Source organism: Pongo pygmaeus, chromosome 8 (genome assembly GCF_028885625.2).
Source record: "Pongo pygmaeus isolate AG05252 chromosome 8, NHGRI_mPonPyg2-v2.0_pri, whole genome shotgun sequence".
NCBI classification, from domain to species: Eukaryota; Metazoa; Chordata; class Mammalia; order Primates; family Hominidae; genus Pongo; species Pongo pygmaeus.
The window spans coordinates 82322604-82335504 of NC_072381.2; the positions used below are offsets into that span (position 1 = coordinate 82322604).

General features: G+C 40.1%; 1 protein-coding gene across 6 annotated transcripts in view; it reads left to right on the plus strand.

The window, feature by feature from the left end:
* The window catches only part of ANK3 (ankyrin 3), a 699134-nt gene that overhangs the window by 464925 nt on the left and 221308 nt on the right, over nucleotides 1–12901 (plus strand). For 5 of the 6 annotated variants that reach the window (XM_054436350.2, XM_054436348.2, XM_054436349.2 and 2 more), the window contains one exon: nucleotides 1462–1560. In XM_054436350.2, the coding sequence (XP_054292325.1) occupies nucleotides 1462–1560 (99 nt within the window). Of the gene's footprint in view, nucleotides 1–271; nucleotides 296–1461; nucleotides 1561–12901 lie in introns of all 6 variants that reach the window. The other variant, XM_063669954.1, reaches the window with a different exon arrangement.

The following is a 12901-nucleotide window of genomic DNA, read 5'->3' on the forward strand; positions in this document are numbered from 1 at the left end:
GAGCATGCCAGCAGCAAGAGAGCCGCAGCCAAAAATTCCCATCGTCTTGACATGTGGTACCTGAAAGTCTCTGTGACGGAAATGTGGCATTTGGACTAGGCTGTTGCGTAGCCCATCATTCAGTCTAGCTTTCTTTCTGTGCCTATTGTGCTTTCATCAGAGCTTCCATCCTCATTACTTAGCTGTCATGAGCTTTCTGCAATCCATATCACCAATAGTGAACTAACCGTTCATTTTTTCCTCCTCTTTGCTTCCAAATGTGTTAACCTAGATGGTGGTGAATAGAACAACAGAGGTATATATATATATGCATATACGTGTAGTCTATATCTGCATCATCATTTTCCCATGACTTAGTGCTGCTGCCTCATGTCTCTCCCTTCTTCTTTGCATCGCCTTCTGTAGGCTAGATACCTGCTTTATCCCCAATCCCTCCTCTCCCCAAAGGAGCATGTGCCAGATAAGATAGCAGTAGTTTGATTACCAGGGCTTTCTGCAGCTGAACCTGGTGTTTGAAAGAGATGAGGAATCCTTGACTCTTAAGGGTATTGTAATAGAGCTGTGTGAGATGAAGAGTCTGGACACTTTAGATGTTTATCAGCTATATCTAAAGCTGCAGACAACCCTGTCATTCTACTCATCCAGGACTCATTTTTTAGGGTTGTGCATGACACTTACCCTCTATGGTGTCAGCAAAAGGAAAGGTATTTCAGAATGGTGTCAATATGACCCACCCTTCTACAAGACTCAGTGAGATAGCTAGCATGGCTAAGAAGCTTGCTAACAAATTAGAAATGCATCTAGTTCCTATAAGGTTTCAATCTTTGGGGACTAAGTGAATCGCTGCATGTTTTAGCATTTTTTAAGGAAGTAAAATGACCTTGGTATGAACAATCCAAAAACATGTGTTATTGAATAGGCATTGGCTAACAAAGATTAACTTGTGGATTCTTCATGGAATGCAATTGCCCATTATATAAAACCAACTTTGTGGTAGTACCTCTTCCCCCCAAAATTGCTTTTATCATTAAAATTGGCATTTACTGTTCGTTAATTTGAATCTATATCAAATATATAAACTAATTGAATTTTGAGTTTCAATGCACAATTCTATCGTCAGTAATAAAACAGCGGCACTAATCAAGCTATCAGCTATAAAGATTTTTCTCATCTCTATCTTAATTTCTTGAAATGTTGGCTTTTATATAGTTCTGTTATTGGATTACTAAAATTGCTCAGTCTCCACCCTTGGTTCCTCGCTGGCTATTCTTCTGCCTGTAAGTTTGGGGTTTATTAGAAACCCTGTGAGCAATTGGCACTGATCGAAACCTAGTACAGAATGGAACATAGACCTCAGCATATTTTGCTTCCTCATTTTTATTTGGGCAGGGTTATGATATTTGCCTGTCAGGCAGGGGGCTGGCAGAAATCAATTGAATGTCTGCTATGTTTTCTTTACAGAGTGGCTTCACTCCGCTCCACATAGCTGCTCACTATGGAAATATCAATGTAGCCACGTTGCTGTTAAACCGAGCGGCTGCTGTGGACTTCACCGCAAGGGTAAGAGCACAGCAATGTGTAATGCCTTTAAAGCATTTGAAACTATTTTATACTGTCTTTCCCCAACATGAGGATTTGGGACAAATTGCCTCCAAGAGTCCTTCCAGTCAGTGAAGGCTATGATTTCTACTCATCCTAGTGTATGTTCTTGATTTTACATAGGTGTGCCTGTTTCCTAGCAGGAGAGGTAAACCAAGATCAGGAATGCTAGCTGGGATGGATGATAAATAAATATATAAATGCATATATGGAAGATGTGATTCAAAGAATTGTGGCTGGGGACAACAAATAGTTCCCTAAGTTAAAATTTCTGAAACCCTTAGAAATTGGTCAGATGGCACTCAGTGCTCTAGAGATCAGGGTCTTGACCTTACAGTGGGAATGTTCTGGAATACCTGGGTGAGGCCTAAACTACAGAACCCAAATAATGAGACCATCTTTTGCCTTTATCTTCTGTCCCCTACAAACTTTCATAATGAGTAACAAGTTTATGTAACCTGAATAAGCTCATATCCATTGAAGAAAGGAATTACAATGTCATATGGCCCACTGCACAGCAGGTTGGACATCCAAACAGAGTAGCACTGCTCTCAATTTAAAAACTGGTGTTCAGCTTGACCATCAGAAACACTGTTGGAAGTACAAGTGAAGCTGGAGGCAGGATGAAGTAGTGGCTGAAATCCTGGACTCTGAGACTCCTTAGGTTCAAATTTTGGCTTTCACTTTTTTCCCTGTGTCTGTCAGTTTCCTCATTTATAAGATGAGATAATATGAATTATGAAATTAAATAAACAATTATAAAATATCACCTCTCCCTCACTGCGTCACTGTGAAAATTAAAAGAGATAGCATATGTAAATCACTCAGCCGGTGCCTGATGTAGTATCATCACTAACAGCAGCGGCAGTAGTGTATTAGTCTGTTTTCGCATTGCTATAAAGAGGTATCTGAGATTGGGTAATTCATAAAGAATAGAGGTTCAATTGGCTCCTGGTCCTGCGGGCTGTACAGGAAGCATGATACTGGTATCAGCTCGGCTCCTGGGGAGGCCTCAGGAAACTTAAGAATAATGGCAGGAGGCAAAGCAGGGACAGGCACATCACCTGGCCAGAGCAGGAGCAAGAGAGCAAGAAGAGTGGTGCTGTACACTTTTAAAGGACCAGGTCTCATGAGAACTCCCTCACTATCATGAGGACAGCACCAAGCAGATGGTGCTAAACCATTCATGAGAAGTTCTTCCCCATGATCCAGTCACCTTCCACCAGGCTCCACCTCCAACACGGGGCACTACGTTTCAACATGAGATTTGGGTGGGGACATACATTTACACTGTATCAAGCAGCACTGTTATTTTGAATGTAGCACTTGAAGTCTTATTTTTTTGCTGAACCCTCACTTCTTAGAAGATAAATGGAACTAGATTAGATAGGGAGATAGTGTATAATGCCAGCAACAGCAGTACAGTGGTAGTTGCATCAGCAGTAAAAATAATATCATTTCTGAAGTTGTTCCTGACTGTAAGATGCCAGGCTATGCATTTTATCTCATGTATACTAATATAAGGAAAGGTATAGTTTATTTTACAGAAGAAGAAACCTAGGTTTAGAGATAAGAAGTAGCTGCTTTAGGATCACAGTGCTAGCAGGTTGGAAGAGGCAGGATTTCAGCCCCGAAGCTCTTAACCACTATTCTCTCCCCTAGGTAACTTAAAGGGATTTATTTTACTTTTCCCCTTATAATTTGTTAGTTCTATAAAAATTAATAAGGGCTGAGATTGTACTAATAGAAAAGCTATTTCCTGTCCTGTTGTCATGAGCTTGCTGAAAGTCTTCATCAGTTTAAATAACTGGAGAGCGTCAGTCAATTTTATTTGCAATTTTTCTTATTGTGTTAACTACATCCTTGATGTGGCAGATCCAAGGCCTAGTTTGACACTTTGAAGGACAAAGTTAAGCCCTTCTTTAAGTCAAGTATAAACAGGGTATGTCAGTGTTGAAGCTGAAGTTCATTTCAAGATACATTCTTCTGGTTTTATTTCTGTAATTCATAGCATAATAAAACCTCATTAAGTTACATCTTCTAATTAGGACATTCAGAAAATTTATGTCAATGTGCTGTTTGAAGTTTGTCTTTGTGCCTTTGTTCAGAAATTTCCTGATGTTACTGAAAACAAGAGGATTAGAGAAATGTTTAAGCAATTTAAGAGGACATATTACAGTATTTTCAGACTTTTCCAAGTGATTCTAAACTGTTCATTTGCATTAAAACAATGACTGTGGTAATTACAAAAGATGCTTATTTATTGATTAAAAATCAGTGGAGACATCAGACCCACGTTGTTAACCTTCCTGAGTTACCATATATGATTTAAAATACTTACACTGTGCTTTTGTTTAAAATATGTTAAAATTCAGACTTTTCACTGATTCAGAAATGCATTTTTCCCAGTCTTTCCTAATTAATGAGGTCCAATAGCATTCTGAGCTGAAGGCTATGGTGGAATTTGATTTTATTTAATAGGAGGCTTGGGCTGTTGCGTATTCCCAAACGAGCTATGCTTCTCTCTGCAGTGGGTGATTGATGACTGGCTTTAGGGCACCTGAGAACTCTTTTTAAAGAGCTTAAACTGAGGCAACTGCCAGCTGCCTCAAGCAATCCATTTTAGGTCCCAAATCTGTAGCAATTTTATTATATAATAATCTAGCATCTCCACTTTCATATTACAGAGGCTTCTCCCTTCCCAGCTTCCGTGGGGTCTTTCTAGGTCATAGTTCTCTCAAGAAGGTAACAGAAATAGCAGGTGAAAGTAAGAGGCCCCTGAATGCAGACAGGATCAAATTGTATCCAGTCAGAGCAATAAAGGGGGCATCATTAAGCCTCATTTGCTAAGAATTGGCTGCAAATCGTAACCGTAAATCATATGCTTCAGAGCCAGGTTTGGAGAGAGGTATTGATGAGGTGGTTAGAAGTAGATTAAAATACACCAGCACCCTTTGTCTTGGGGGGCTGCAATTTCTGTTTTCTGCCTGTGACAAAATACAGTAGGTAGTGGAAGATTTAAATCAGTGAAGAAAGAAGTATGACAGATAAAGTCTTGCAGTTCTTTATAGCACTGTAGACTGAGGGAATGTCCCAGAGAGTGACCACCTGCTAGCAAAGAGAGCTGGGGAAGAGGAAGAATGACAACACTTCTGGAATCTTTCCTGAATGCAATAGATGTTCATTTCCAAAGCAGATAATAGGCAGAAACAAATGCAATGTGACTGAAGGGAGTACACAATAGAAGGAATTGCTTTCTGTGTTCATTTGTAGTGCCAACTAATTTATGCAGCAGTAAAGCAGGTCCCAGTCAGCGGTGAATGTATACTTCTGAGTAGCAGTTCTGGTAACTGATTTATAGCATACCTAACTGTTTCAATAACACCTTTCCTTCAATTTTTATTATGATGTTTGCATTATAATTTTACTATGTATATGTAAGATATCCTGTCTGACATTGTCAATATTTCCTTCTGGATTATCGTTGGAGATCTATTCAGGCTCATGGGTCTGCTGCAGGGAGTTAATGCAGTAGCTGCTGAATGCTGCAATGCAGCATCAGCATTCTTCATTCTTTGAACTGAGTCTGCTGAGATGGCACTGACACTGTCTGAATTTATGCATGACCCTTGCTCTCTTTGCAAATCATTCTAGCTCTGTTGGGAAAGAGAATGTAACTAAAACATACCAGAGCTAGTACTGATTGTCATTCCAGTAAGGAGCATTTGTGCACTAGAGTAACAAAAGGCCAAATTATATTATGTGGTTGCCTGCAAAGTTCTCTTTATTGATTGAAGAAGATACATTAATACTTTGCTGGCTGAATTTTTTCATCAAATATAATGGACCACCTAATCTAATCTTCACTCTTGTCATTGGCCTTTCTCTTGTAAATTATTATTCAACTTCCCATTTTGAGAAGATAATTGAATAAAGCATTCTTCTATTAGTCTAGCCATTTAGCACTTTTTGTTTTGATCTCTGAAAGGATTAGGGATTTATGTGTTTGGATTCTATACCTCATTTGTTTCCAAAAAGATTTCGGGTGGTTTACAGATTAAAATATACAGACGTGAAGGGCGGAACCAAAAAAGTAAATGTTACCAAGCAGCAGGAATGAGCCATTAAATACAATGGAAAATAAATATAGGCCTTAAAAGCTTTGATATATATAGTGGAAAGGGAAGCATGGATAATAGAGTTTTCACTTTTGACAACTGAAATCCTGTAGTTACCTATAGAGACAATTTTTGTGTGAAATAACTCAAACATTATTTTTATCATATGAATCCTTAAGAACAGAGAATTACATAGTTAGCAATAGCTTTAATTACTATACTTCAAAAGGCTCAATTCTACTTCCTACTGCCTATGACTGCTATATCTCCATCTGTGAAGGCACCTTGCCCAGAGAAGCTGAGAGACTGTGGCCCAGCTACTTAGCTTTATGATGTTCTAGTTGTGTAGGAAAGAACTTGGCATGTATGGCACAGATTAGTGACTGGTTAACATGTCCATTGGGCTGCCTTTTTCAAATATTGGGTATTTTATACAAGGTTTTGATAGGTATTGGACCACATTCAGAACCCTACTAAATCATACAAAAGGTTACTTAAGATATTTTAATGTTTGGATAAAATGAGAACAATGTTTTTAGATACTTGAACTACTAAGGCTGTTGGTGGAAAAATAAAAGGATTAGACTTCTCTTCTGCACTTATATACTGTTGGTAGGAACGTAAATTAGTTCAGCCGCAAATTGGAAAGCAGTTTGTAGATTTCTCAAAGAACTTAAACTACCGTTCAACCCAGCAATCCCATTACTGGATACGTATTCAGAAGAAAATAAATTGTCTTACCAAAAAGATATGTGTTCACATGTTCATTGAAGCACTATTTATGATAGCAAAGACACAGAATCAACCTAAGTGCCCATCAACAGTGTACTGGATAGAGAAAATATGGTACATATACACTACGGAGTACCACACAGCCATGAAAAAGGAACAAAGTCATGTTTTTTGCAGCAACATGGATGCAGCTGGAGGCCATTATCCCAAGCAAATTAATGCAGGAACAGAAAACCAAGTACCACGTGTTCTCGTTTACTAGTGGGAGCTAAATGTGGGGTACTCATGGACATAAAGATGACAACAATAGATACTGGGGACTACTGTTGTGGCAGAGTTGAAAAACTACCTATTGGGTACTATGCTCACAACCTAGGTGATGAGATCTTTCGTACAGCAAACTTCAGTGTCATGCAATATACCCACGTAACAAACCTGCACATATACCTCCTGAATATAAAGGTTGAAATTATTTTTTTAAAAGAATTATGTTCTGTCCAAACCTGAGGCCAACATGGCTTAGCACATGCATGAGCAAAACAGTATCCATGGATGAGCATTATCTGGGGGATTTCTTTTCTAAATTCAATCCAATTTAGCAATGTTTATGGAGCATCTACTATAAGCTGGACCTGAAGGTTCAGACTTGAGTTACCTACTCTACCATTAGTACTTGTTACTAATGTGTGAATACTTAGTACTTTATTAGTCCTTACTCTACCAATTTGTTCAGACACCAAGGTGCCAAACCATATAATACAATTTCTCCCATAAGTCCCCAAAGCATAACTGCATCTAGGCTATAATGCTGAATAGGACTTTTCTAAAAACTCAGGAACTGATGAAAGGAGTTGAAAGCAGAAAGGCAAAGCTGAAGGATAGGTCCTCTGTAACAGTGTCCCCAAAGACCACAGGCTATGCCCCCTTCCTTGGAGTTCGTCTGGTGACCCCTTCTGGCCCCCGGAGACCACTGTGTTGCAGAGTCTATCTCATTTCCCCCAAGTGGGAACCCCTTTACCAGATCTCTCCTAGCCAGAGTCCAGGCCTCTTAACCACCTCTGGGCCCCAGTGAGGAAGGAAACTCTGTTTTCTCTACACCTGGGCTATGTTACTTCAGTAGCCACTAACTTGGGGGACTAGCTTTTATTTAAATAATTTTTTTTTTAATTCTCAAGAGCATTTCAAGTGCTCAATAGCTAGTGGCTACTGTCTAATTAAATGGCACAGATATATCGCATGTCCATCATCATAGAAAGTTATTTTGAACGAAGCCATGACACCATCCATCTTAGGCCTTCCTTCCCTTCAATGTCATAATGATCTGAAAATGCAACATTTCCCTCAAGGAAGATGGTTAGTCCCTGACCCCATAGGTGAGCATCACAGCCTGTACTTCCACTCACATTAGGCCTCAAATATAATTTTATTTATCTGCTATTGTCCATTTTGTACACTCCATTTTCTATCTAAGCCCCTGGAAGGTTGAGATGCCCTGGTCATCCTCTGTCTCCAGGTTTTCCTTTGGTCCCCGGGTGCTTACCATGTGCCTGGCTCTGTGCTAGTGACTTTAACATGAACTTAATTCTCTCAGTCTTTCAGAGGATGATTTGTTTTTGCTGCCTGATAGCCTTTTTTCTATTTACCTTCCTTGACGTATTAATAGAGTCACCAAAACGTTCAGCCGCATTTCATTCAGCTACAAGGCAATGAATGTAAAAACATCAACAATTCCACCTGCTACAAAATAAGTGCTCAGTAAATGTCCATTCCCTTCTTTACTTCCGCAGGTGAGATTTATAGTAATAATGATTTTTTACGTTATAATTTATTATCCAGCTTCTTTATTAGGCATTTTACACTTATTGTCATAACAATCCTATGAGGGCTAAAGTAAAAATGTAATAAAATATAGCTCTCTCCCACATCCTGTTTTTCATCTCACATGCAGACTTTGAATTCCCCAAGAACAGACCTGTGTCATCTTACACACTTTGGAATCCCTGGAGTATAGCCCAGTACCTGGTGCTGGGAGGGACTCAGTATATATTTATTGAATTCAAAAATGAATGAATAAATCACTTCTTGGCCTTCCTGTCCACCACTCCTGGTCACCCAGCACCTATACAAACCTGCTTTCCTCTGCCTAGCCTATCAAAATTCCTGTTACTTCAACTTGAATCTCTCCTGGTCTAGGAACTGCTTTCCAAACTAAACTCAGCTGCATTAAGGGAAATGGAAAAATTCACAGGATACTAACAGAATTTTAGACCAGTGCACCAAACCTAAGTGTTGAATGTCAGAGGCAGAGGGACAAGTTTATTTGAGCAGCAAGGAGACTTTGTGTTCAGCTCTGTAGATGACCTTGGAAGACAGGCCCAGGCTAACTGGGCTAAGCCTAGGCTAAAAGTCTATTGCCAAGCTTTGTTCAAAATTAAGAGTGTTTTAAGCAGGGCCTCAGGCTCTGGGCTGTGAAGGCCCAAACTGACCATCAGAAGATGCTAGAAAGGACATCAGCTACTGGAGCATGGAGAAAAGGTGAGCCTGGCTCCAGTAAGAGTGTGGCAAACTCCTGATGGTTTTACAAGGGTGCAGGGCTTTTGGAGACTCTACTTTGGTTTGTGTAGTGATGCATTTGCAAACATATGTTTAAAATACAAACGGCTCTCCACATTCTTAGATTTCACATCCATGGTTTTAACCAACCATGGATGGAAGAATTTGGGGGAAAAAAAAAACAATAAAAAAAATACAACATAGAAAAAGAATACAAATTTTAAAATACAGTATAATAACTATTTACATGACTTTTACATTGTAGTAGTCATTATAAATCTAGAGATCATTTAAAGTATAGAGAGTGTGTGTAGGTTATGTGCAAATGCTGATTTATATAAGGGACTTGAGAATCCACGGGTTTTGGCATCCTCACGGGTCTTGTAACCAGTCCCCATGGATACCATAGGATGACTGTATATTTTCCTCTCGTTATACAAATCATGCTTTAAACAAAATACAATAAATCACAAGTGAGAAGATAAAAACCACTTATAGCAGACTTTTTTTTAGCATTTGAATGCTTATCCCAACAGAGACCACACACACATACATTTCTTTTTTATTGGTACATATTTTTTAATAGGTTTATCTCCCAGTATAGGCTCAACAGCATTAAAGACAAAGACTTCTTTTCTTTCTTTTAAGGGTTATGTAAACCTCCTGAATGAAAATGGGGATTTGAGAGCCTTAGCAAAGGAATATGAGTTATGGGAAAGTAGCCATGTGTCTATTGCATTAAACATATTCTTGTTGCCATGGTGATAGTAACATTTCAGGAGGAACAAAACCAGTAAGTTTTTGTAAGGTGACAGAATGGAGGAGATGCATGTTTACATAGATTTGCTCTTATAATTATGCCGTGCAATCTCATTTCTGCCTTTTCCTGAATGCCACGTCAAAGGAGAATCTCTTACATACATTTTTTAAAGAAGTATTTTTATCTGATATCCATTTTTATATTTGAACTTCATTGACATCTTCCTGCGTGGAGTGGGATCTACGTTCCTCACCTGAAGAGGTGCCATTTCTAAGTGACAGTGGAGTGAGGGGAGGAATACGTGCTGGACTCTGGACTCTTGTCTTGGCTGTATCATCAATCACTAATGTGGTCCAGGGCAAGTCCCTTCATCACCTGGCCTACAGTTATTTTAGCCAAATGAGAGAGACATCAGCCAACCCCAGGCCCTTGTCCTCTGCCCAACCACCTTGTCTGACAGCAATGGAGGTAGTCTTCAGCTTCCCTCCCTCTTTCACAATAGAGTACATATGGGACAGTGGCAAAGTAAACCACACTGTCAGAATGCTGGAGTCTCACACTGGCCTTGCGGCTTATCCCGGTGCTCTTGAGTAGTTGTTTATGTTTCAGCCTAATCATCCATATAATGGGTCCAATGGTAGAACCTAGTGCTATCACTGTGATGATTGAATGAAATAATCCACAGAAATTGCTTAACACAGTGCCTGGCCCACAAGACATGGGCAAGGGCTCAAGACATGGTGGTGGTTGTCACTGCTTGCATCCAGGAGGGGACCCTGTCACTGCAAGGCACGTTCCCCTGTAAAGCATGACGCAGGTCAGGTCGATGGCACCAAGGTAGCCTTCTAAAGTACATCCAGAAGTAGTCAGGAATGTGGCTTCTCAGAATGAGTTATGTTGTTTGTAGTGCTATTTGTCAGTATGAGAAAGTCTCATAATAAGAAATAATAAATAAGAAACCGTTAATTAATGACATTGAGACAATGAGAGAGGCAATAAAAGAAATCATAGCAATTGGAAGGTTTTTCACTTTTTCTCCTTGAATATGTGCTCTGCCGCCTGGGGTGCTGCTCTAGAATTGTTGCTCTGAGAACATTTTTAAATGACCCGAAAAAAATCCTATTTTGAAATTGTGTGAAATGAAGTTCTATTAAGGTAGGAGTTGGCAAAACTCACTTTATTCATTTGCACTTTAAAAGAGAATTATTCATTAGCTGTTGAATTTTTATTTCACCCTTTCGGTGAAAATAACAGCTAGGGGCTGCCATGCCCCAGACTGATCCTCTGCTAAATGTTCCAGCACGTTGTCCACACTCCCTGTCATCAGACAGTGCATTTGGATCTGCTCAGATGAATCCTGGTCCCCTCCTTGAGCACTGCAGTTCTTCCACAGCAGTGAAAAAAACATTGCTCTTCTTCCTCTGGTGGTTTGAAGAATATACAGAAAGGGCAAAGGGGTACCTAGAGTGTAGAGGTTAGGGTTCATAGAACTGAAGGATTGCACAGGTGTCAGCCCCTTTGGACACAGGCACAATCATTTATTGGCCTTCTTCCAAACTTAAGCAAGAAGTTCTAAGAGAATAAATTCAGATAGAAGATCAGCATGGACCAGATAATTGGTAGGAAAAAGTTGCAAAGCTAGACTGTGATGGAAATATAGAAATGGGGATCAGCTCCAAGAAAAGGAGGCTGAAGCCCAGATGCAGGTGTGAAATGAGACTGGAGATGAATTATGAGAGTCCAGCCTGGTGGGGAAGGGGCTCAGTGAATGCCAGCCTGGGCTGTGGGCACTGGCCTTGATCCTGCAGGTAGCGGGAGTTACTTATTGCAGGTCTTTAAGTGGATAGAATGATGGCAGTAGTGTATAAGGTGAATTATGACATGTATGAAGGGGAAATCAGGAAACTGAAGTTACAAGCTGTGGCTGACTCCAGCCACAGAAAGAAAAGACCCGACAGGAGCAGCATGTTGCCCCCTAGTATGATGCACTTCTACTTGCTGATGACCTCTGTGGAGTCTGGCCAGAGCCACTGGTTTTCAATGGAAGAAAAAGGAGCATCATCTGCCTTAAAAGATTTGGATATTTGTAGAGGAATTTCTGATTGTCACAGTGGTGGTTGGCATGTAACGGGAGAGGGCCAGGATGGCTTAGCCTCCTTCAATGCATGGGTCAGTCTCACACAAATAACAGTGTCTCAACCAAAAGGCCAGTGATGCACCCATCAGACATGCTGGATTGAACATCTCTTTACAGCCAAGAAATGGAACAGTGAGATGTCCCAGGATGGGAAGGAAGGGCCCAGAAATCCAGGGTTGGTCTGAGATGCTCCTCACAACATGTCTAACATCCCCCAGCAATGCACCCCAGAGAGCGGTTGGTCAGAAGACCCTGAGGCTCTGTTCAGCTCCCACTGCTAAGACTTTGAAATGCGAGGTGGAAAAAACAACACAAAATTCAAACTAATTTAGTTAATAGCTTTCATGTATCACTGGGTGCCAGGTACGGTAGCAAGTATTTCATTTATTATTCATAATAATTTCATGAGGTGTGGATATGATTTCCATTTTACACTAGGAAGCAAGAAGCTCCATAACTTATACAAAGCCACACAAACTAGTGGAGCTAGTGCTAAGATACAGTAAAGACAATAAAAAACTGTGTAGTTCATAATATTGTAACATCAAAGGCAATGTGTATTTGGGCTATGACGTAATCCAAGGTCATCACAAGAAAACCAGAAATGACAGCAGCCTCTTGTGTTCTGGCTGGTGATTTGGTCTCTGCCTGGGCCAGGCTTGTGAGATGAATTAAATACATTTTTGAATCCCTAAATAATCATGCTTTGAAATGGACTCTGGACATTTAGAAACTCGATGACCTTATGACAAAACATATGATGTATATTTCCTGGTAAGAAATACAAGGTAGGCTTGTCTCTAAAAGGAGTGAGGTCCCCTGAGTTTAAAATGTAAAAGCAAGCTGGGCGCAGTGGCTCACACCTGTAATCCCAGCACTTTGGGAGGCCAAGGCAGATGGATCACGAGGTCAGGAGATCAAGACCATCCTGGCTAACATGGTGAAACCCCGTCTCTACTAAAAATACAAAAAATTAGCTGGGCGTGGTGGTGGGCACCTGTA